The sequence below is a fragment of the Schistocerca piceifrons genome, chromosome 7 (assembly GCF_021461385.2).
Source record: "Schistocerca piceifrons isolate TAMUIC-IGC-003096 chromosome 7, iqSchPice1.1, whole genome shotgun sequence".
NCBI lineage: Eukaryota > Metazoa > Arthropoda > Insecta > Orthoptera > Acrididae > Schistocerca > Schistocerca piceifrons.
In genome coordinates, this window is record NC_060144.1 from 505,562,969 (window position 1) to 505,589,286 (window position 26,318).

Below are 26,318 nucleotides of genomic sequence, written 5' to 3' on the forward strand. Positions count from 1 at the left end.
CTTGACTTCCACGTATTTTCTTTTTAATGGAGAATACTACGAACAAACGGAGGGAGTCGCCATGGGTAGCCCACTCTCACCGGTGGTAGCGAATTTGTACATGGAGAACTTCGAGGAGGAAGCCCTGTCGTCATCCGTATGGAAACCTACTTGCTTTTTCCGTTACGTGGACGACACGTTCGTCATCTGGCCACATGGTATGGATAAACTCCTTGACTTCCTCACACATCTAAACTCCATACACCCCAACATCAAATTCACTATGGAGACTGAAACGGAGGGTAATTACATTTCCTTGACGTCTTGGTCAAGAGAAGGGCTGACGGCACCCTAGGTCATGGGGTGTATCGGAAGACTACGCACACTGATCTGTATTTGCACTCAGACAGCTGCCACCACCCTTCACAGAGGAATGGGGTACTTAAAACTCTAGTACATAGGGCGCGCACTATCTCTGACGCAGAGAGTCTACCCCAGGAATTGGAACATCTGAGAACTGTATTTCGAAAAAATGGGTACTCAGAGTGGCAGATTCAACGTGCTCTCCGCCCAACCACTGCAGCACAACCTGGTGAGATGGATGAAGTCACGAGGGAGGAGGTAGGCACTGCATTTATTCCATACACAGGCGCACTCTCGGGGAAAATCGCCCGCATTCTGAAGAAACACCGGGTCGGAACTGTGTTTTGTCCTCCAAATAAAACTCGTGCGCTGGTGGGGAGCGCCAAAGATGACCTGGGTTTGAGGAGGGCCGGCGTGTACCAGATTCTGTGTCAATGTGGCAAGTCGTATATTGGTCAGACGATGCGTACCGTCGAGGATCGATGCCGTGAACACCAGAGGCACACTCGACTGATGTATCCGAGCAAGTCGGCGGTCGCTGAACATTGTTTGTCGGAAAATCACGCCATGGAGTATGACCGCACGAGGATTCTGGTACAGACGTCGAGATACTGGGACAGCGTTGTTAGAGAGGCCATCGAAATTCGCACCAATGACGACCTCATAAACCGTGACTGTGGCTATAATCTTAGCAAGGCTTGGGAACCAGCGATTGGGTTAATCAAGAGTAAATCGAGCAAACGTATAGTTGTGACGACCACGGCGGACAGAGCCATCACATCGACGTCATCTCAGACGCCGTCGCAATCTGTTCCACCGCGCGACCGTGGCGCGGGGCGCGGACGGCGGAGGGAGCGCGCCGCGGGCGGAGGGTATTTAAATCAGCCGCCGCCGCGACCGAACCCAGTTCCCTCTGAGCAGCCATAGCGTACGGATCTCCGTGCCGGCACGTTCACAGGAGCTCAGTCCGTCAGTTCACCTGATGATGGCGACATGTATGATCGCCGAAATATTGTGCCCGATGGACACTATAGACTGGCAGCATACCCGTGGATATTTTGAGTTCAGATCATATTTATGTCAGATCAATATGAAATCTACACTTTCACACATAAGTTAGAGTTAAAAGCAGTAACTATATCTGTTAGTAACATAAATAGTGATTTGTCAATGCAAGACATTGCTGTTTCCAGAGCCAATCATTAGTTAGAAATCAAGGCTATCTTCTTACAATAATACTAGCAAATACATTTACAACACTACCTGTAGACGATAGAAGTTATTTTTTCTACAAACAAAGAATGAGGAACTATCATTTTTATCCTGTATATACAATTCAGTCTCAAATAGTAACAACTAAGAATGGAAGGCAGAAAGTTGAAGACATATGTACTATCTATAAATAACGAGTAAAATCGCTAAAAAAATTGTAAACATGGTTCAGTAGCTCTAAATGTAGAAGAAGAAATTACAAATTAATTACATAAATCAATGAGAAAAAAGTTACTGAAGTAAACGTGGCTTCATTTACCTTACAGAAGGAATATTATGTTCAAATATCTAAAGCTAAAATATAGGTAACGACATTCTGTGACACAGAGCAAGTATGAAACTAAGTTGTTCCAGAAGATACGCTATAAGAGCAAGCATCATCACACGGATTTTTAACTTATCAAATTACGCTAATATTGATCTTGAAGCAATACTGCTCATATTTGAATAAATTCCAGGTGCTGTGCACGACAGATTCAAGGAAAAACTTGGCAAAATACGAGAATTAAGATCTATAAATTTACAGTCATCCCACTCCTTTCGTATGGTAAGGAAAGCTGGGTGCCAACTAAAAAGCATTAAGTCGAATACAGAGCACGAATATGAAATTCATAAGAGGAACAACATGTTACATACCAGAAATGAAACAATAAGGCCATAACTAGAAATGTATACAATCTGTGAAGAAATAAAACAAATACTTCAATTACTGATATGACCACATACAAAGGTTTAGAAATAAAGAATGTTTCTCACTGCACATCACACAATGTAACATTCAAAACATTCAACAGTACGTTTCAAACAGCGAAATTCTCACACATCACCAACGGAATGGAACATAATGGAATGTAAATGTCAAGCATTTTATGGTAGAGAGTTTTGATCTTAATGCTGGTGGGATAAATGTGATGTCATATGCTGACATTCGATGTTAACCTGTCCTGCCTATGCTCATTCATTTCATAGTAGTTTATCTTGTGCTTTGTTATATTCTTAATCTTTTATTATTATTATTATGTTTCCTGCCTCAGACGTTATGTCTGGTTAAAAATGGAAAGTGATGCAGACCTTGATCAAGCGTGACTTCCTTTTAACTGTACGGTATATGTTACATTGCATTTAGGAACTTTTGGGTAATTGAACATGTATCAATAATTACAGATTTCTGTTGTTGTATATATACGTTTGGATGTAGCTGTATTGCGTTGAGGTACTGGTGGATATTGTGTGGTTGACGCCTGTAGTTGACAGTATAATTGGTATGATGTCAACTTTATCCTGATGCCACAAGTCCTTGACTTCCTCAGCCAGTTGGATGTATTTTTCAATTTTTTCTCCTGTTTTCTTCTGTATGTTTGTTGTATTGGGTATGGATATTTCGATTAGTTGTTTTAATTTCTTCTTTTTATTGGTGAATATGATGTCAGGTTTGTTATGTGGTGTTGTTTTATCTGTTACAATGGTTCTGTTCCAGTATAATTTGTATTCATCATTCTCCAGTAAATTTTGTGGTGCATACTTGTATGTGTTGTTTTATTAGTTTATGTTGTATGGCAAGTTGTTGAAGTATTATTTTTGCTACATTGTCATGTCTTCTGGTGTATTCTGTATTTGCTAGTATTGTACATCCGCTTGTGATGTGATCTGCTGTTTCTATTTGTTGTTTGCAAAGTCTGCCTTTATCTGTTGTGGTATTGGGATCTTTAATAATATGCTCGCTGTAATATCTGGTGTTTATTGTTTGATCCTGTATTGCAATCATGAATCCTTCTGTCTCACTGTATATATTGCCTTTTCTTAGCCATGTGTTGGATGCGTCTTGATCGATGTGTGGCTGTGTTAGATGATACGGGTGCTTGCCATGTAGTGTTTTCTTTTTCCAATTTACTTTCTTCGTATCTGTTGATGTTATGTGATCTAAAGGGTTGTAGAAGTGGTTATGAAATTGCAATGGTGTAGCCGATGTATTTATATGAGTGATTGCTTTGTGTATTTTTCTAGTTTCTGCTCGTTCCAGAAAGAATTTTCTTAAATTGTCTACCTGTCCATAATATAGGTTTTTTATGTCGATAAATCCCCTTCCTCCTTCCTTTCTGCTTAATGTAGATCTTTCTATTGCTGAATGTATGTGATGTATTCTATATTTGTGGCATTGTGATCGTGTAAGTGTATCGATTGCTTCTAGGTCTGTGTTACTCCATTTCACTACTCCAAATGAGTAGGTCAATATTGGTATAGCATAGGTATTTATAGCTTTTGTTTTGTTTCTTGCTGTCAATTTTGTTTTCAGTATTTTTGTTAGTCTTTGTCTATATTTTACTTTTAGTCCTTCTTTAATATTTGTATTATCTATTCCTATTTTTTGTCTGTATCCTAGATATTTATAGACATCTGTTTTTTCCATCGCTTCTATGCAGTCGCTGTCGTTACCCAATATGCAATCTTCTTGTTTAGTGTGTTTTCCCTTGACTATGCTATTTTTCTTACATTTGTCTGTTCCAAAAACCATATTTATATCATTGCTGAATACTTCTGTTATCTATAGCAATTGGTTGAGTTCATGATTTGTTGCTGTCAGTACTTTTAGATCATCCATGTATAGCAAATGTGTGATTTTGTGTTGGTATGTTCCAGTAATATTGTAGCCATAATTTGTGTTATTTAGCATGTTGGATAGTGGGTTCAGAGTAAGGCAGAACCAGAAAGGACTTGATGAGTCTCCATGGTATATTCCACGCTTAATCTGTATTGGCTGCGATGTGATATTATTTGAATTTGTTTGGATATTAAGTGTGGTTTTCCAATTTTTCATTACTATGTTTACGAACTGTATCAATTTAGGATCTACTTTTATATATTTCCAGTATTTGTAGTAACCATGAGTGGGGAACACTATCAAAAGCTTTTCGGTAATCAATGTATGCGTAGTGTAGCGACCTTTGTTTAGTTTTAGCTTGATATGTCACCTGTGTATCTATTATCAGTTGCTCTTTACATCCTCGTGCTCCTTTGCAACAGCCTTTTTGTTCTTCATTTATAATTGTGTTCTGTGTTGTATGTGTCATTAGTTTCTGTGTAATGACTGAAGTTAATATTTTGTATATTGTTGGTAGGCATGTTAAGGGGGGATATTTAGCCGGGTTTGCTGTGTCTGCTTGATCTTTAGGTTTCAGATAAGTTATTCCATGTGTAAGTGTATCAGGGAATGTGTATGGGTCTGCAATGTAACTGTTAAATAATTTAGTTAGATGTGAATGTGTTGAGGTGAACTTCTTTAGCCAGAAATTTGCTATTTTATCTTTTCCAGGGGTTTTCCAATTGTGCGTAGAATTAATTGCTTGGGTGACTTCATGTTGCAAAATTATCACTTCAGGCATTTGTGGTATCATCTTGTATGTGTCTGTTTCTGTTTGTATCCACTATGCATGCCTGCTATGTTGTACCAGGTTTGACCATATGTTGCTCCAGAAGTGTTCCATGTCTGTTATGTTTGGTGGATTGTCTATTTTAATGTGTGTGTTATCTATTGTCTGATAAAATTTCTTTTGGTTTGTATTGAATGTTTGGTTTTGTTTCCTTCTATTTTCAATTTTTTTGTACCTTCTAAGTCGTTTGGCCAATGCTTGTAATTTCTGCTTCTTTTCATCTAATTGCTCTATCGCTTCTTGTTGTGAGATTTTACGTAACCTTTTTCGTTTTTTGTCTGATGTTTCATTTCTTATAAATTGTGTTAGCTGTCCGATGTCTTTTCTCAGTTTTTCTATTCTGATCTGTAGCCTGTGTTGCCATGCTGGTTTTGTGGGTTTCTTCTGTGTGTTGGTTGGTTCTGATCTCTGCCTAGTGTGTATATTTAGAGTAGTGAGTGCTCCTATATAAACCAGTAGTTGTAACTCTTCCATAGTTGTATTTTCATTTATTTTGTTGTGTATGATTGTGTTGATAGTTGTTATTGTTGTTTCAACTTGTGGGTTATTTGGTGGTCTATGCAAGAATGGTCTAATGTCTGTATTTGTGTCTTTGTATTCTGTATATGTTAGCTGAAATTTTTCTTCTACATCTAACATGTGTGTCACTTCGTGTTCTATTTGTGCTTGTTCTGGTGGCTGTCTTAAGATTTCGTTTTCCTCTGTTTGTTTAAATGATGTGTGGTGTTCTTTGTTTGTTTGCTCTGGGATGTCTGAGTCCATTACTGTATTTTCTTCTTCTTCTGATTATTTTGTTCCAGTATTTGTTGTACTTATTGTTTGATGTTTTCTAATTCTGACTGGGGTATCCTGGTTTTTTTTTATTATTACATGGATCTGATCAGCTAGTCATTGTTTTGTTAAAAATTTTAATTCTGGGTCTCTGGTAATAAATTTGGTGTATACTTGTGATCTGTGTCCAGTTGTGTTGGTTCCTAAGTTTGTTGCTTGCTAATAACAGAACATGAGGAGTCGGTTAACTACATCTGACCATCTCATCCTCTGTGTTTGTTTTCCTTCTAGAGTGGTTGCAGGAAGCATATCCTGCAAAACACCTCTATTTGGATTTAAATCGTTTTCCGTGTGGCTAGCAGTGTCGTTACCATTGTGGATGGGCATATGGTTCAGGCGTAGTCCCAGACCATGACAGCATTTGTCCGAGGCTTCATTAGTTCTGTCCTGAACCACTGAACCAACTAATCACACTAAAAGGGGGGTTAGCCCTATTAGTGGTTTGTTCTTTTCGTCACCTTTTACGACTGGCAGGACATACCAAAGGCCTATTCTTGTCCTGGGCCTCCACACGGTTTATTATTTTTATTATTATTATTAAATTCCTAAAGGTCCTATTATTATTATTATTATTATTATTATTATTAAATTACTAAAGATCCTATTGGACGATGCAGTGCGTTTTGGTTTGGTATCCTGATCTCCCATACAGCTCTTGTTCTCTTTCTTTATTTAAAAGAACTTGTTCTCTGACTGTATTGTCTGTCAGCACACCTTTTGAACCAATAGTTTCCTGTCTACTATCTTTACTGCTTGATCTGACTTCTCTCTAAGTCCTTTTTAACTTGTTGGATCCATGGTATATTCATTAATGTTGCTTTAAAAGTTTGTGTGTTAGCTTCATTGTTGGATTGTTTGAATACGTCTTTGTCTTCTAATGCCAGCTGCCAAATTTTATAATTTCTCTGGTACTTTTCGGGTTTTCAGTGTGTATCTATACTCAGTATTTTCTGGGTCCAGAATATTCTTTTCTTTTCTTCCTTCAAAATGTTTTCCAGATCCCCTTTTCTGTCGAGAAATACAATTTCACCTATATAGACAGCTCGAGGTTTGATTACAGTGTTCTCACAGAGCTGATGAAAAAACTGACCAGACAGACTCTTGAAGATAGATGCAGACTGTCCCAACAAAGTCTACTATCAAAGTGTCAAGAACCAGCTCTGCATGATGACTCTAGGAATATGCCGTACTACAAGCCCTTACATATCGCGAGGATAGCATTACATAAATAACAGCTCTTACAGAGGAATTTAAACCTTCTTCCGACACACCACACGTGAAATGAAAGGGAGAAAACTCTTATAAATGATACAGTGAGACTTAGCCTCTGCAATGCACTTCACAGTAGTTTGCAGAGTATAGATGCAGATGTAGATGTACATTTAAAGGTGTGGAAATGTACTTATTCATGTAGAATTCACGCATTCTCCCATATGATTTGTTGAGTTTCCGTAATCAAACTCTCTGTGCTTCCTTTTCAAATGCCATTGGTTCTGTTATTTCAACGATATACTTTAAACCTTGGGCCCTCTTGATTTGCCTCTATTTTGTATTTAATTTCATTAATTGTTCTGTTTTCTAATACATTCGGAAGCTGCCAGGAGGTCTTAGTTATTTTTACTTACTGAATTCCTCCACAAAAGATCTTTCGCTGTTAATTGTGCTTTGACCGTTAATAAAGTCTACCAGTATTCCTGGTTACTTTATTAATAAACGCTATCTGAAAATTATAATGTTTTGCATGGTAGATGGCATATTCTATTCTGTTCCGATCCATGATGCTTTGTTATGTCCCGTATCACTCGATCTTTCGATTAGAAACGATATGGAGTGATGGACATGGGAAATCCTAAGCAGTCATGAAAAGAACTTGTGAACAGGGAAAAAGCTAAAGGTCTATTCACATTGGATGTTATTTCACAGCAGTATGGAAAATTAATAGAAAATGCATTTAGAATTTTACTTTGGCCATTAATAGACTTTACTATCATTGCTAAATCTTTATTTCGGTTACTCTATTCCGAGATTTTGTATCCCAAATGGTATACTGGCAGTGATCTCCATATAGAGGTCACTGTATCCTTGTCTAAGTGAAGTGACGTTGTGTGGATGTTCGGTCTACCGCTATGGGGAATGTCGCGTTCCCTTTTGTTCCTTTTTACGTTATGTGTGAATCGACGTTTAAAAACCTAATTCCTAAAACGAAAAAGAAGAACATTTCTGTCCAGTGTACCACACTACACAAATCAGCATAACAGAAGTTGTCGATAACTTCCTGCTATCTGTTCAATAATATTTTACTGGACAAGGTGATAGAAGGAATTTCATACATACACAGATCAGGGTAATTCTCAGCGTGAAATAATGTCTAACTCTTCACTTTTTTTGTAAAACTTCTCTCAAAATATACAATACCCGTAACTCTTTCAGCACCTATAAATAAATAAAAAAATAAATTTATTGTTGTCACATTTTGAGATACAAAAGGTCGACCGTTCAGAATCGATCAATTGATCGACCTTGTGTCGTTGCAAAGTATTTCAGAAGGAAGAGCAAACTATACTTATGCGATACATGACCTCAGTTTCTCGTAGAATCGTTTCCGCGCTGTGTTTGGATTTGAGCGCTAGCTTTATTAACCTGCAATTTTTCAACATAGAAGAACAAACGCTTCTAAAAAAATAGTTTGTAACTGTTTTTCATCCCTTACTTCGTATCTATAAAATTTTTCTCTACTAAGTACGCGAAGCGCCAAAACTTCAAATCTCTCGGCGGTGTTGCACTACAAGTAAAGAAAAGGACGCTGCTCCCAGAATTCCTATCAGTCGCAGTCGAGATCGTGTAGGAATATGGCGGAGGAGTTCAAACTGGGAGACTTAGTGTGGTGAGCGAAAATTGTTCGAACATAGTGATATTAGGAATGATTTAGTGTTTAAAATTGAAATATGTGCTGTGTTTATAACGTGGAATCTTATTCCAGGGCAAAAATGAAGGGGTTTTCTCCATGGCCTGGACGGGTGAGTGTTTTTGTTTACGCTTACGCTAGTGAGAAACCGTTAGGGCGTAAGCCTTCGCCTGATGTGCCCTGCGAACTTTTTAGGCATTTTGCAGTTAGCGAGAACCCGTGGAAAATAATTTGTTGGTGCGCCGCAAGATAAGTCAGCCTCTTAATCAGAGAGCACCCTCTTCCAAGTTACTGGATGCCACATTCGCTGCTGATCAAGCTTTATGTGTTGCTGCTTGTTTACATTTTTAACCGAGGAATTGTGCTGCTATCAGAAGAATGTGCCAGATACTTTAAACTGAAAGCTGTAAAGTGATTGTAAGCTGGGTACAAAGTATTGCCGAGACGCATAATGACTGTGTTTTTGTTATGTTTACATTCACGTACAATGTTTTCCACGGTTCGACTTACGACAGATCTTGGATTCCTCCACTAGAACATCAATAATGGCATCAAATGATTTGTATCCATACAACCGATTGACCCTCACCTCTCCGAGTATAACTAGTATTTTTTTCCTAGATGTAGACTAGAATGGCAAGTTTATATATTTTTTCTCCTGGGGAAAAGTCAACTCATTGGTTGTCTTCTTGTGTGCAGGAAGGAATATGCGCCGATTTGTACAATAAATGTAAGCTATGATGCGAATTGAAATATGCTTGATCCGTCAGAAGTGTCTTTGCTGTTTGCTGATAGTTCCTGCTTCAAATACATAAAATATATTCTATTTTTGGCCTTTATATAAAATGAGTGTGTGCAGTAAACAATTTAAATTTAAAGATCGGTGGGATGATTTCATTCTTATGTAATTCTACTTTGAATTATGCATGACAGAGATGATCAATCTCTGTAACAGGCTAATTGCATTTCCTAATGGCAGGTGCTACTTGCACTTAACATAAACTGCTTTGTCGTAGAAATGGAATTCCCTTGGTTTTGAATTACCATCAACATGCAATTGCATAGGTGCTGACCTTTTTTTGTGTCCTCTTAGTAAGTGGTATTATTTCTTCATGGCAGTAATGTGTACTACAATTTACTGTCTCACATTACCATCATCAATTGTGAATAATTATAATTATAGTGTGAATGATGTGGTGTGCTGCTGTTCAGTAGTCACTGAGTTGATTTCATAACTGTATATCAGCACTTGCACACCATTGTTTACAACTAAATAAATATTTGAAGGTAACACCAGATATTGACGCAAACACAATCCTAGCTTGCTTGGTAATTCTGATGGCAGGCTACTTGTTGTCATGCTGCTCTTTTAAGTTCTGACCATTCACACTGCAAAGAACTGTGGATTTTCTATTTATTGAGTGGTTATGGCGTAATAGAGAAACTTGTGTGCAAGATGAAGGGTACCCCATTGATTATTTGGTTTCGGTAGAGCTTTGTATTGCTCCCTACACACACTCTCTCTCTCTCTCTCTCTCTCTCTCTCTCTCTCTCTCTCTCTCGTGGGGGGGGGGGGTGGCAAAATGATTCAGTTGTGTATGTGTGTTATTATTGGAATAAATATTTTTTAAGTCCTCGTTTTTGTCTACAATATACCCCAGTTTTTTTTAAGGTATTACCTCAGAAATATGATACGGGGTTGTTTTTGGTTAAAGTATACATTCTGAAAGACTACTGGTGTACAACAACATGGAACACTTAAGTTTTCCTCATTTTTTAATCCTGTTTCTTCAGCGTAATAGAAGTAAAAAGTCTAGAATGAGTTGTTGTTCAAATTAATCTTGTGTCACATAATGTTTTGCCCATTGTCTCAGAATTTCCTAAGATATGGAGGAGTAATTCCTAGTTTGCTAGCTCTTTGCATATATTACATAAAATAGACTTGATTAATCTCATCTTAAAACAAGTGTTGTGCACAATTGTCTAGAAAGGTGAAGTTGATCAATCTCACTCCAATGATTTACATTCCATAGGCATCACTACAGGTCAGTCTGTTGCCTCATCCTACATTGTGAAAGATGAAATAGATACAAGAGAAGTGTCAGTTTTCTCTTTTTTTGTTGCACACACGACACACGATAATTATGTTACAAAACGAAGCTGACATCTGGTATCGATAGGTTCATGTGTCCTGTTGTTTATTTTTGACAGCATGTACTTAGATGTAATGGCGTGTATATTCTAAGGCTAGCTGGGTCGACAGAAGTGTCCAACCCCACGCGTCGGCTTTGACCCATGACGTAAGGGTGTTGTGTGTGACGTCATGATGGCGCGGAGTTTGGTTTGTGAGTGTGGCGTGTTTGTAGATGTCGTCGTGTTGTGGTTTGTTGTGCTCTCTGGTGGTATGTTCAGGGTTTTAGTTTGTGTGGTGTAATGGGCTCTGTTTGCTTTTGCTCATTATCCAGAATTGTTTGAGTGTCGGCTGTGTTTGTTGTGGAATTCGTTTCAGTGAATTAACAATTTTGTGTGAAGGTTAATTTAGTGTTGTTCGCTGTACATCGTGTGGTAATTTTAGTAAAATTAATCGGTTGTTGTTTTTGTTCAGGAATGGATATGATGGATAAAATTAACAGTGCGCCGGTCAAGGGAAGTGTTCGATCCCAATGTGTGGCTGTGTATGTTGATATTGGTATCAGGAGATGTTTTTGAGCTATGTAGGCCAAGGGAAGTGTTTGATCCTAATTTATGGGATCGGGAGCTGCTGTTGAGCTATATAGGTCAAGGGAAGTGTCTGATTCCAGATGATATTGTGTTTAGTGGTATTTGGGGAGTTTTGTGATGTCGGTTTTTTTCATCATTTTGTGTGATTTTGAATGGGGGTGGGTGTCTAAATTTGTTTATATTTAGTTTGCCCCCACCTAAAAACACCCCATTTCCCGCACTTGTCCTGTTAGTGTCATTAGGCTTTTTGTGGAAAGTGTGAGTGTGAGTGTGTGTGTGTGTGTTTGTTTTTTGGTGTATTTTCGTCCTCATAATGTGCACGTACCGACTTATATGCGCCATATTGGAATCGTGGTTTATGGTCGTTTCCACCATATTTGGGACGTTATGGGTCAAAGCAGACGGGCGGGATCGGACGCTTCCGTATTTCCGGCTAGCTAATACAAGTATATACCTTTCCCTGGAGAGCACGACAACATAAGATAAAATGCCAATCTCTCTTCTGTGCTGATGAACATAATGATTATACCACACAATATAATTTTGTCATATTTCTAGATTCTCTTCTGGAGCAGTCCATACTTTGAAAATACAAGTATTTCTGATAAATAACATTAGTGTGTATGCCGAGCAAACGTGATATTGACATTCCTCCTCCCCCTCACAGTTCCAAAATCTAGGTTGAGGTGGTATATAATTCACTTGAGAGTTTTCAAAGCCAACAAATGTGGATGTGTAATGTAGGTTGTGGTATTGATTTGTAGTGTAGACTAATTTCTATATTCACTCCATCCTGAATACACTTTTTGTTGTAAAACTTAAACTATAAGGTAAATTCAGGAAATCTATATTGGATAACGGACAAGTCTCCAATGAATGATTTGATGCATATTATGTAGGCCTATATATATTGTACTTAAACTATTAAAATTAATTTATGATCCCGATTAGTGAGTAACTTTTCCGCCTACATCAGTAGGCCTGTTTTCTTATGGGGGAATAGTACATCTGCTTGTAAGTAACCAGGTGTGTGCATGCACGCACCAGTTACAAAGCCAGTGAAAGTTAGTCTGCTTTAATGGTTATGTTAACAGGTATGTGTGATGTCAATGATGACCTAGACCTTAAGCTACAATATCCACTCCTCATAGAATTTTGTTGCCCTGTTTTCTAATTGGTTCAGCAATTTTTGAGTCATTTGTGGCTGGCAGTATTCGCTCCATTTTTTTACACACTTTTGTTTATAAACTACTGAAATTGAAAAGTAGCCCCCCCCCCCTACATTAAAAATGTATTGTGTAATGTTGCATAATCCAGCAAATTGGGTACATATACTGTCTGTCAACCATGAAACAGATGGAGGAGGGCAGCAACTTAATGAATAGCAGTGTGTTCACAATCAGTGGATGTTGGTCTGTATTGTAGCAAAGTTAAAGTAGATAGTTCTGTGAGGGAGTCAGTATGGGTAGAGGTTATTATTGGCAAGCGGAATAAAATAATAATTGGATCCATTTACTGACGACCTCTCAACTCAGATGATACAATTGATGAAGTCTAATTTCAAACACATATCTGACTTGTACAGTTATAGCTCGCTGTGACTTACAATTACGAACAACTTAAATTGGAAAAAAACACACAAAAATGTTGTGGTGAAGGTGAACGAACGACTGTGTTTAACTGGCAGAACAGTTAGAAGATGCAACGGATGGGTTAAAGAGACTCCCGACACTATAATTTTGGAGTACTGCTGTGTGGTTTGGAACACTTACCAAATAGGATTAATGTAGTATATCGAGAAAGTACAAAGAAGAGTAGCACATTTTGTATTATCGAGAAATAGGGGAGGGTGTCACGGACATGATGCCGGATTTGGGGTGGACATCACTAAAACAAACGCGGTTCTCATTGCAGCTGAATCTAGTCTAGATTCAGATTCTAGATTTCGGTCTCAAAGTTTCTCCTTCGAATGCAAAAATATTTTGTTTACTCCAACTTACATAGGGAGAAACAATCATAATAAAATAAGGGAGATCAGAACTCAAACGGAAAGATATGGGTGTTCATTTTTTCCACGCGCTGTTTTAGAGTGGAATAATAGAGAATTATTGTGAGGGGGGTTCAATGAACCCTCTGCCAGACCTTTAAGTGTGTTGTACTGAGTATCCATGTAGATATTAACTCTGTTACTTTTACAGTCTCAATCAGTGTACCACTGATAAATGCAAAACATTTTTGGTGCGTGATTTGTTATTTCAGCTATGACCATTGTTATTAAATCTTTCTCAGTAAATCAGTTTTGCAGTAGAATGTATTCATATCCTTGCCAGTGCGGCCAGTGACCTATGAAATGACCTGAGTTAAGTCAGGAACATACGGGCTACCCCCGCCCTGCCTACCCCAAGGATCTCGTACCCCTTTCGTGAGTATGAGCCTTGGGGCACCAAGCCATTGCCATACTTCCTTTTCTGTGCAGCACTCTTACACGCTAATAATATCTTTTCTCAGACTTAATCTGTAGGACAGATTCCCTTTTAACAACCTAGCTTGCTTGTAGGACACTGGGGCGTTTCCCACTTCATTTGTTTTACAACATTTACTGTAGTTAACTCATGTTTGGTCCCCACATCTGAGTTTGTCCCCCACTTTTTTCAAAAAGTAATTTTTACAGAATTGTGAGCCACGTGGGAAGGTAGTCCAGTACTTGGCATAATAGCCAGTCGATGTGGGGGTTGTCAGACACTGACATAATGACAGCCCCTGACTATGCAGAGAATGCGCTATTGTTGTCATATTGTTTGCTCCCTATGCATGCTAATGAACAGGTGCCTATTCGTTTGGGGAGTGGTCAGGGGTTCTGGGACTCCATGCAGTGACTGTCAAACCAGGTGGCCATTACTCTGGCTGAATGGCATATATGGAGAGGACGCTTGACCAGAGTAATTGGTAGCATGGAGGCTATGTTGCACAGTCAAGAGACCTGACCCCCAGGGGGCTCACTGCTTTTTGGTGGGTTCATGCTTGGCTACCACAGGGTTCCAGCCTTTGCAGCATTTTTTTCCATTCTGTGCTACATGTCTGTCCTCTTACTATTCCCCCCCCCCCCCCCCCCCCCTTGGGGATCATGTCTGGGATGTTTTGGGAATGTGTTCTGCATTTTCAATAGCTGATATCAGAATACTCTCTCAACCGTTTTTCATTCCATTTTTTTCTCTCTTCATTCTCCTTCTCTTATCCTTCCTCTGCTTCGGTGTTTGAACTTGCTCTTTTTCTCTTTCTTCCTGTGCCCTCCTGAAGACCAGCCCTTGCATCTGACGCTTAACAGGTGACTGGGTAACGAGTCATTAACAGCCTTGGGTTGACAGGTAGGTTCGCACGTGCCCCCTGGTGCAGGCCAAGCCCAGGTAGGGGCAATTGCCTGAGCGGTCCCTCTGTCGGGTGTTCAGGAGGTGTATACAATCACGTAAGACGGATGTGGCCCCATCTGAGGGGGGAGCCCCTAATTGGAAGGAGCACACCAGAGGAGACGCTGACAATGATGGGGATTATCTCACAATGAGCCAGTCATCTGCTTCACAGTCAATGTCTACCAAACATAAATAGAATGAAGCTAAGGATTCAAATACCCTCCTAGCTGCACCATGGTTCCTTGTGGTTTCACGTACCAAAGATGGTCAATTCTTTGCAACTGCAAATCTGTTTATTATTCAGAAAGGTGTCGATGCAATTGCCAGACCTGTGAAATCCTGCTCTTGCTTACACATTGGCTGAAGGTTGAAGGAAAAGTGCCTCACCCAGTCCCTCACAAGTTGTTGGCTAGTTGCAAACCCTGCATTCTACCATCTGGCCTTTACAGTACTGTTCTTGCTTACATCTCATTCCACAAAGGACATGGCCGCACAGACATGCGATCTCAGATTCAGCACTGTGGTTGTAAAATCTTTAGCCTCACAGGGCGAAGTTACCTGCTACACAACCGGCAGGGCGTACAGGACAGAGGGAATATTCGTGCAACAACTTCCTATTTCCTTCCAGCCAACAAACATCTGAGTCCTCCTCCTCCAGTCGGGAGAAGTCAAATTGTCTACTCCTTGGCTGACTCGGAGATCCTCTTCGACGTGGCGTCACGTGGTATCCTCGTCCATGTCGCCGGTGCACACCACCAATTGTTTTTCTGCCCTGGACGCTGCACTCCGACAAAACGAGAATGCCAACGTCTCTGTAGATCTCGTGGAGTAGGATCCTCCAGCCTTCATAGGATGGCACTCCGCAGCTGTTGAGGCAACACCCCGTTCATTTTTCCCTCCTACCCATTCCCTCCTCTCTCCTCCAATGGAAAGTTCGAAGCCTTCGATCCAACAAAGAGGACTTATGGCTGCTTTTGGAATCACAGTGTCCCTTGTTTTCCGCCTCCAGGAGAAAAAATTGCGTCCTCACGACCACTTTTAAGCTCTTCACATTTCTTCCTGGTCTGTTGTGACACCCTCCCACCCCACCCCCTGAGGATGGTATTCCATCTTGTGGGGAGTCATGCTGCTCATACGAGATGACATTCATAGTCAACCCATCTCCCTGACTACCTGCCTTCAAGCTGTTGCACTCCACATTTTCCTTCCTCACTTGACCTCCTCTCTGCACTGTTTACATCCCTCCATTATTCTATGCCACAAGGGCAGAATTTCCTGCAGTTTAATGGGCAGCTTTATCACCCCTTTCAGCTGCTTGGTGACTTTAATGCGCATCATCTCCCAGAACCTGTCTGCAAGGTGCAGTCTTGTCTTACCTTCACAATCAACTTAACCTCATCTGCCTTAACACGGGAGCACCCACTTTCCTTTCAGACTCCACGCACATGCACACACGTCTCCTCCTGCACTGCTCAGTTTGCCCATCGCCTCTAGTGATCTGTTCTTTCTAACACGTTCTCCAGCGACCATTTCCCGCGTGCTGTCCATATGCTGACTCCTAACCCATCTACATGCACACCAAAGCGGCAGATTTCTCAGGCCGAATGGAGGCTTTACTCATACCTGGCGACCTTCGCTGAACAACATTTCCCCAGTTACAATGACCAGGTGGAGTATCTTACAAACATTATCCTTTCCACCACAGAAAAAAGTTAGCTTGATTTCATATACTAGTTCTTCTAACAGTTCCACTCCCTCTTCAGTCATGTGGGTGCCAACCTCCGATGGCTCTCAGAGACCAAGGTCCATTCCCCAATTTCCAGCCTGGCAGTAGCAAATGATGTCACAATGCACCCTATTGCTGTCCCCAACACCTTGGGCCACTATTTTGCGGAGATTTTGAGCTCCATCCACTATTGTCCTGCCTTCCTTCATCAGGAAAAAGTGCAGAAGGCTTGGGCGATACTGTTCTCTTCTCAGAATCATCAGTCCTACAATGCCACCTTTACTATGAGGGAGCTAGATCATGGCCACAATTCATACCAGTCCTCTGCCCCAGGGCCAGATGATGTTCACATCCAGATGTTGCAGAACGTTTCTCATGCGAGCAAGCACTTTCTCCTTTCTGGGCAGAGGGCATGTTACCCAGATGCTGGCATGAAGCCACTGTCATACCCATACCTAAGACCGGTAAGGAGAAATGCATTCCTTCTAGCTACAACTCCATTTTTCTCACCAGCTGTGTTTGCAAGGTTATGGAACGTATGATTCAGGCCCAGCTGGTGTGGTGGCTCGAGTCTCGCAATTTAATAACCGCTGCCTAGTGTGGATTCTGAGCGCGCGTTTCTGCAGTTGACCATCACATTACTTTGTTTACCTATGTTATTAATAATTTTCTGTGAAACTATCTCACTCTGGCCGTGTTTTTCAATTTGGAGAAAGTCTGTGACATGTGCTGGAGGACTGGTATCTTCCATACTCTCTACATGTGGGGCTTCTGTGGCTGCATGCCCTGTTGCCTTCAGGCATTTTAAAAAGAGTTTTCAAGGTAAGTGTGTGTGCTGCTTTGCCAGACACCTTTATCCAGGAAAACAGTGTGCCTCAGGGTTCCATCCTGAGCGTCGACCTCTTTGCTATCGCCATTAATCCTACAATTGCCTGTATCGCACCGGGCATCTCCAGCTTCCTTTTTCAGTTACGATTTTGTGACCTGTTGGAGTTCTGCTTGGACTTGTCTTCTTGAGTGGCGTCTTCTGTGTAGTCTTGATCGTCTTTGCTCATGGAGCATTGACAATGACTTTCGTTTTTCAACTGATTAAACCGTTTGTGTGAATTTCTGGTAGAGCAGTGGTTTCTTCCACCGACTTTACGTCTTGGGCCCGTTGTATTAAATTAGTTGAAACTACGAAAATCCTGGAGCTCATGCTTGACAGGAAACTTTCTTGGTCCTCCCATGTGTCTTACCTGGCAGCCCGCTGCATGTGGTCCCTCATTGTCTTACATGTCCTCATTGGTTGTAGCAGTTCCTCCTACTTTTATTTTTGTTCGTTTGTTGTCCTCGGTGTCAACGTATGCATTGCTGAACTGGATGGAAAATGGGGTTTGTAATTGGGACAGTGACTACTGTAAATGATGTAGCCGACAAACGCACAGTTGCGTTTCAGTGTCTTTTACTTAATGTTCACAATCCTCCAATAATACACAGTTATATATGGCCATTGCACTATTGTTCTAACTTCCTATAAGCTTCATTGATAGTTAGCAGGTGAACCATCCACATACTGCACTGCTACAATAGATTTCTTGTTGAGCATCTAAGAGCAGTAAAAAACCTAATCACAAAGTTCACGGTTCTCAATAATCAGGTACGTATGGAGCAGGCGCTGTCCTTGTTTTTACACATGGCCGAATTGTTTAACACTTATTACACTGTTAAGTTGAAGCCTTGTTGTTGTTCTAAGTAGCGCAAGTTACGCGTCTGAAACTCGGCTGTGGACTGACTGTCTTTTGACCAAAATCAGACCCTTATATATCATCACAATAAGAGGTACTGAAACTACATATTGTTTGAAGTTAACATTTACAGAAATTACAATTAAAACTTAACTCATTAAGTTAACTGGATACATCGAAAAACTGTTTCTTTTTAACAGTTTCTTTTACTATGAGGGTTAAACCGAATTATTAACATGTATAGTTATGTAAACAATACTTTGACAAAATTGTTAATTGCGTTGGAATTAACGAAGGGCTGGCTTTGCTAATATGTTTTCGAATAGAGCTAAATAGATTCTTTAAGATTACTAGTATTTCATCTTCCAAGTGTTTATAATTAGTACAGGATTTATATTTGTTTATACGTCAACAATAGAATTTAAGTTACGAAACAATTACTGACTTCACTCTATACTGAAAGATACTAACTACGAATAGTCAAAATAAATTAGAAAATCAATTACCTACCTAAATCAAGCTCAAAATCATATCTGGTGTTATGTACTTTAAAACTGAGGTCCAACCTTTCTCTTTTTTGAAAATGCAGATTACGCTCACGTATGTTGATAGTAAATAGTCAAAAATGAAATAAATGCATTTAAAGACACAGATGGCAAAACAAGAGGGAATTAAAATTATCCCTGCTCTTGCTTCATCACGTGATATTTCCTGGGGAGCAGATTGAACCTGCCTCCTCTGTTTGTACCAGTCCCTTGCCTGTTTCACTTGTGCACCTGCACGTCCGTCCCTCTTATGCCACCTTCATACTATCCACCATTGTGGCATCTGTTTGGCCACTGGCTCCTTTTACACGAGCCTGGTTGAAAGTCTGTATGCAAAAAGCTGCCGAACTACCGCTGTCCTACTGCCGTGACTTTCTGCTCAGCAGATAGGCATGCAGTTTGTCTGCCATGCCTTGGCACCCATCGTATGTCTCCTCGTTCGATGACTCCTTTGATCGCCAGTATTGGATATGTCCATCTTCTCTGTTACCTCCTGGAATTCGCTTTCAGCTCGTGCTCCAGCAGCTTAACTTCACACTCCCTGCCACTTTCCCGATGGGTGTGAACCCTTCACCACCTTGGCTTCATACGCCGACCCATGTTCCCTTTGGCCTTCATTTGCTTCCTAAGGATAGTACTCCACCTTCACTCTATCACCGTAAGTTTCACAACCCTCGCACTGAACTTTGTGATAGCACCTTTGCGTACTCTGATGGCTCTCGGACTGACCGTGGCGCCGGGTGTGCCTTTATCATTATCACCGAAGTTTTTCAGTGTCTGCTTCCAGAACACTGCTTATTATTTATAGCAGAGCTCTTCGCCCTGTATGAGGCCACGGAGTACATCCGGCGACATAGGCTTTTAAGTTGCGTCTTCTGTTTCAACTCTCTCAGTGCACCTCAAAGCCTCTGGTGATGCACACCATCATCCCTTAGCACAACGGGTGCATGAAAGCTGTCACTTGCTCCCTCTTGATGGAGCCACTGTGATGTTTGTGTGTGTTGTTGGTCACGTCAGTCTGACACGAAATGAAGCTCCTAATGCTGCTGCCAAGGCTGCAGGCCTCGTATCTCGGCCCACCATTCCTTCAGATGTCTCTGTGTTGCCGTCTGTCAGCAGGAGGTGTCACTTCGGCATCACCACTGGTCCTCCCTTCTTGACAACAAGCTCCGGGTAATTAGACTCTCCCAGCAGCTTGAACGACCTCCTCTTGGCCCTCTTGCTGTGAGGAGATTGTTTTTGCTGTGTTGCATATTGGGCTCGGTCTTTTTAGCCATCGCCATTTGTTAAATTGTGCTGCCCCATCACCGTGTACTCATTGCCCTCAACCTTTGACGGTCTGCCATTTCCTGATGGAATGCCCTTTTTTAACCACTTAAGTTCTCATTTGTTTTTTGCCATTTGAGTTACCGACCGGTTTAGCAAACGACGTGTTGGCTGTTGACTGCATTGTACTTTTTATCCATCGCAGCAGTATGGCGAAGGACATTAATCTTTAGTTCAGGACCTCTGTTTCTCAAGGGTTTAATTTATAGACCATTCTTCTCATCCCTATATTAACTGTCTTTCCTTCTGTCAATTGAGCCTATATTAACGTGCCTTTATGTTCTACAGTTCTGACATGGGCGTGTGTGACCCTAGTTGTTTTACGACCTGAGTAATCAGCTTATGACCATTACCAGACTCTGGCAGTCTCTTCAGACAGCCCTGAATGCTTCAGTGTAGATCATTATGACTCCAAGAAGTTTTCTTCCTTCACCACACCGTGGGGGGAAAGCAAAAACAAGTAAACCACAAAAACCTACTCCCCTCTGTTCCTGGTTTGTGACTTGGCTATGAAGGATCCTGTCTATCTATTGTAAGCAATATCAAAAATGTTTCTGGTGAAATCTGTTAATCTGAACTGAACATTGTACCCAATCCTCTTGCAAGAAACTTGATTACATAACCGTTAACTGAGCCATAAGAGCCCATACATGGTATGGGGTTAAATTTTCACCACAACTTAATGCTGCATGCACATGAAGAATTACATCAAAATTGGAGAAGCAAGTGACCGACTTCATACATCAAGCCCCACTAGACATTAAGGTTGACACTGAAGCATCTGTCCTCACTTCTGAGAGGGATTTGCTTCCTGAGCAATTTAAAATCATGGTCTACAGCTGTGGTGTGAAGCCATATTTCCCTCACCCATAAAGCGATGCTGTATACATCAGTGCTTTGGGCATGTGTCTTCTGTTGTACGAAAAGCGCAATTTGTGGAGACTGTGGTCAGCCACTTAATGAGAACTTACGATATGAGCAGTCACTTCTGTGTCGTATCAACTGCAGAGACCACTACCCTTGCCAATACCCGAAAAGTCTGTTACCTTAGTTAAGGAATGTAACTGGTTGCCCCTCATATTTTGAAGCCCAGAAAATAACTTATGTGCTTATAGACCATCCCAGTGACATCTAATTTTGCTGCTATGTCAAGTACTTATTCTCTTCATTCCTGTGACATTTCTGTCTGGTAGTCATGCAAGTAAATTAGCCCAAAGGGGAGAAAGGCCTCTTTCTTGCTGTTCCTACAGCATCATTTTCTGGGATCTCAGTTCCCTGTATCAGGTCAGAAGTAGTACTGTCCTCCTGCAATGTTTAGCAGTGATAGGTCTCCCTTCAGGGAATCATATCCCCAGGAATCTACATACCATCGACATAGTCAGTGCTTGAAGGAGCCTCAGACTGCTGCTCCCAAGGCTTCCCACTCCTATTCAGTTCCTATTCTTACACCAGACACACCCTTGCAAAGTACTGTAAAGTAGTTCATGAGAAAAAGAAAATGTCTCTCGAGAAACACACTCCAGTGTTGCCAGACCCTCGACACTGTCAAAATCAAAACCTATGTCTCTGTATATTGTTCACTGGTGACAGACAGTAAACCTGGAGTGTGAACTGTTCTGTTGGCCCCTTCACTCGTAATATTATAATTTAATGAAACTGCATAGGATGTTACTATCACCTGCCGTAACTGCACAACAGATGTCTCGTTTTGTTAGCTGTGTTGCTCTCCAAAAAACACATTTCACAAATGACCATTCTCCAACCCTGTAAAATTACTGGCAGCTAGAAAGTGTAATTTGAAATGTCTATTTACCTCCAGGCAGGGTCCTTATGGACCCTGAGATGGCAACGTTAATCAGACAGCCTTCTCCCCCCAACACTCACTTGGTAACTTCACTGCACACCACTCGCAAAAAGCAAGATAAGTGTTTCTAAAGATGGAGGAATTTGTTAACATCTAATATAAATTTTAGTGTTAGGATGTCTTTCCTGAAGAGACTTGTCTGGTCTGTAGCCTTGTACGGACGTGAAATGTGGGCGATTGGCAGTTCACACAAGAATACAATAGAAGCTTTTGGAATGTGGTGCTATAAAAGAGTGCTGAAGATTAGATAGGTAGTTCTAGCAACAATTGAGGGGGTAGTAAACCAGATTAGCAAAAAAAAAAAAAAAACAAAGAAATTTATGGCACAACTTGACTAAAAGAAGGGATCTGGCATGAAGGACTCATCAGTTTCGTAATGAAAGGCAGTTTGGGGGGTAAAAGTTGTAGAGGGTGACCAAGGCTTGAATACAGTAAGCAGCTGCAAATTTGTGTAGGTTGTAGTAGTTGTGACACACAGAGGCTTGCACAGGGTTGGCCAGCATGGAAGCTGCATTAAACCAGACTGAACTAAAGATAACAACAACAGTAATAATAATAACAACATTCACCACACCACTGACTGATTCATGAACTTCTTTCCAAACTTCTCGATGACAGTACCACTATCCGCTTTGGTGTTGCCCATTTTGGCTATTAATCCTGCTCTCTCTTCCCCCAGTCTCATGACTTTGCTGCAGTGCTTGCTATATGGTAGTTTTTCCAGTGATCTTGTCTCCTCCTTGTCACTGCACAATGAACTGACTACCAAGTAGGGCTCTCCGAAGGGCCAAGTGGCATCTGTATACCTCTTTTTATGGGTTCCCTTCACAGGTGACCAGCTATTCAGGACCGTCAAACGACCCTATGTTTTAAGCAACACCCTTCTCTGACTGCCATCCTCAGTTTAAGTGGCTGCTTAAAGGTTTGCTACTAAATTAAACATGGTAAGAAGGAATGCTGAGAATGTACACCTCTTTTTCCAAGGTGTGGGCAAACTCTATTGTCTACAGGACTGTCACAAATCAACAAATGTTCTGGGTCTCCTCCTCCATGATGGTTTTCTACCAATGCGTCAGTTCTTGCCAAACACTTCATGACACATTTTTCAAATTTGTCAGTGTCCCTTCTTATCTTGCTACCTTCTGAAGACAAAAAAGACAAGTAGAAGACAACCCCTTACCTGGATTCGCTTTATCCTGAATATTGTATAATCATCTTTTCATTGACTGGGAACTTTTTCAGGCTCTTAAGTCATCACACGGTATGTCATCAGGCCCTGCTTCTGTTCATAATCTATAATCCAACATTTCAGTGCAACTCACAGACTACCATGTGTTCAGAAGGTGTTTTTCCTTCGCTATGGAGAAATATCATCATCCCGATACTTAAGTCTAGGCAAAAATCCAAATTATATGAAGAACCATTGACTGATTAGCCTCACAAACTCCTCTGCAAACTGCTTGAAAGAAGGGTAGCCTGACAGACAATTTTGCTAAGTTTTTGAATTGCGGGGCATCATTGTTACGGGGGAGGATGATCCACAACTGACCATGGGTTAGGTTGGAAATCACAATCCAAAAGTCCAGTGCTAAGGCCAACACCAATATCTCATTGAAGTCTTATTTCAACATACATGAGGTGCACAACAATGCTTGATGAGTCCTTCATGCCTCAGAATGTGTCCTATCAAATGAATTTGTCCTTTTAGTTGAGTTGTGCCATAAATTTCTTTTTCCCAATTGGATTCAGATTCAGTACCCCCCCCCCCCCCCCCCATTCTAGCACACTGGACTCGCATTCGGGAGGACGACGGTTCAATCCCGCGTCCGGCCATCCTGATTTAGGTTTTCCGTGATTTCCCTAAATCACTCCAGGCAAATGCCGGGATGGTTCCTTTGAAAGGGCACGGCCGACTTCCTTCTCCGTCCTTCCCTAATCTGATGAGACCGATGACCTCGCTGTTTGGTCTCTTCCCCCAAACCAACCAACCAACCAACCACCCCCCCCCCCCCCACCCCATTTGTTATAGTATCTACTCATCTAATCTTTAGCCCTCTTTTATAGCGCCACATTCCAAAAGTTTCTATTCTCTTCTTGTTTGAACTGCCTATCATCCACATTCCACTTCTATAAAATGCTACACACCAGACAAATATTGTCAGCAAAGACCTGTCATCACATTTTACATATCCTCCATGATTGGAGATTCCACAGCTGCTTGTCGAAGTTTCAGTTGTTATCACTATGATTCTTATGGAACAGTATTATGAAAAGGAAAGTTGCTACTCACTATACAGCAGAGATACTGAGTCTCAGGTAGGCACAAGAAAGATTGTCACAATATAAGCTTTTAGCCAACAAGGCCTTTGTCAAAAACGCACACACACACACACACACACACACACACACACGACTGCAGCCTCTTGCAGCTGAAGCCATAATTGAGGACTGCATCCCTCAGGGCTCAGTATTGAGTATTGCACTCTCCCAGTCATCATCAGTGGGCTAGTGACTTCTGTCTGACAAGCGGTTACCCTCCCACTGTATATTGATGACTTTTCCTGTAGCCTTGGTTGAATGCCAGCTCGAAGAAGGCATCTCTCTTGGACCATTTCCCACGGTTTCAGTTTTCTTTTGTGAAAATGCAGGTCATGCATTTCTGCCATAGTACCATGGTTCTTCTCGGCCCATAACTCTACTTGTGTACCCAGTATGTAGAGACTGGGGCATAATTGTGATTTTTGGGACTCCTCTTTGATAAAAAGCTGATGCGGCTGCCCCACATTTGTCAACTTAAGATAAGCTACATGTGAAAGATTAGTGCTCTCTGCTTCCCCTTCCCGGCCGCACCATGGAAGGAATGCCATGTTAAGGATGTAGTGAATCTTATTCGCCCCAGTACCTCATATGTACGAGAGTTGATGGGGAATCTTTCATGTCTGTGAAGCATCAGTTTTCTTGTGGAGCATTTGGAGGACAAGTTTGGGGAGGTGGAGGGCTTGTCCAAAAGGCGCTCTGGGTCAGTCTTGATAAAAACAGCATCCTCTGCCTAGTCATGGGCATTACTCGCTTCTGACAAGTAGGGGGATGTTTCTGTTAACACCTCATAAGAGCTTAAATATGGTCCAGGGTATTATATTCCACATGTACCTTCCTTTGCAGTCTGACGACGAGCTGCATGCCAATTTAGAGCAACGAGGTGTTCATTTCGTCCATCGGTGTCTGAGGGATAAACAGGTTGCCACCTGTTCCTTCATCTTGGCCTTTGAGGGTGACACATTTGCCCAAGAAGATCAAGGTGATAGCCTACCACTGTGATGTCAAGCCATATATCCCTCTGCCAATGCAGTGTTTTAAGTGCTGGAAGTTCAGCCGTATGTCTTCCTGCTGTACTTCCAGCGTTACAGTCCACAGCTCATGCTCTCACGGTTGCGTTCTCGCTTCCTGAGCACAGGGTCCCGAGTTTGATTCCCGTCGGGATCAGGGATTTTCACCTCCCTCGAGATGACTGGGTGTTTGTGTTGTCCTCATCATTTCATCATCATTCCTGAAAGTGGCGAGATTGGACTGAGCAAAGGTTGGGATTTTTGTATGAGTGTTGATAACCATGCAGTTGAGCGCCCCACAAACCAATCATCATCATCCTCATCATGCAACGTCACATGTAAAGATTGTGGACGTCCATCACATCCCAATACTCCATGTGCCCTGCCTCCCATCTGTGTCAACTGTGGAGAGCATCATTCATCTTGCTCGCCAGACTACAGGATTTTACAGAAAGGGAGGAAAATCATGGAATATAAGATGCTGGACTGACTGACCTACACTGAGGCTAAGAGGAAATTTGAGCACCTACATCCTGTGGCTGTCCTCTTATGCCGCCACTATGAGAAAAGGAAGTTCCCAAGACTAAGGGAATTGTGGCACTCACAGCCCCGCTACCTACAAGCTCATCATCTGCGGATGAGGTGGAGCTTCTGGCGTCCACTGAGGACCCAGATCGCTCTGGACCATGGACATAGACTGCTCAGGCAATAAATTGGTGGCAGCAGGTGACCCTGAGGCGTAAACTGCCTCATTGAATGTTCCATGCCTTCCCAGTCTCACGATGATATCATCCTCCAGTGGAATTGTGGCGGTTTTTTCCACTGCCTAGCTGAGCTACGGCAACTGTGAAGCTTTACACCTGCTTTCTGCATTGTCCTCCAGGAAACCTGGTTCCTG

The 26,318-nt window shown here is 41.4% G+C and overlaps 1 protein-coding gene across 1 annotated transcript in view; it reads left to right on the forward strand.

Moving 5' to 3' along the window:
• The first annotated feature begins 8,459 nt into the window (after positions 1-8,459).
• LOC124804757 (putative oxidoreductase GLYR1 homolog) overlaps positions 8,460-26,318 on the forward strand; it is a 280,342-nt gene continuing 262,483 nt past the window's right edge. Inside the window, exons 1-2 of the mRNA XM_047265065.1 lie at positions 8,460-8,757; positions 8,854-8,890. Coding sequence (XP_047121021.1) covers positions 8,723-8,757; positions 8,854-8,890 — 72 coding nt within the window. The 5' untranslated portion in view covers positions 8,460-8,722. The remainder of the gene's footprint in view (positions 8,758-8,853; positions 8,891-26,318) is intronic.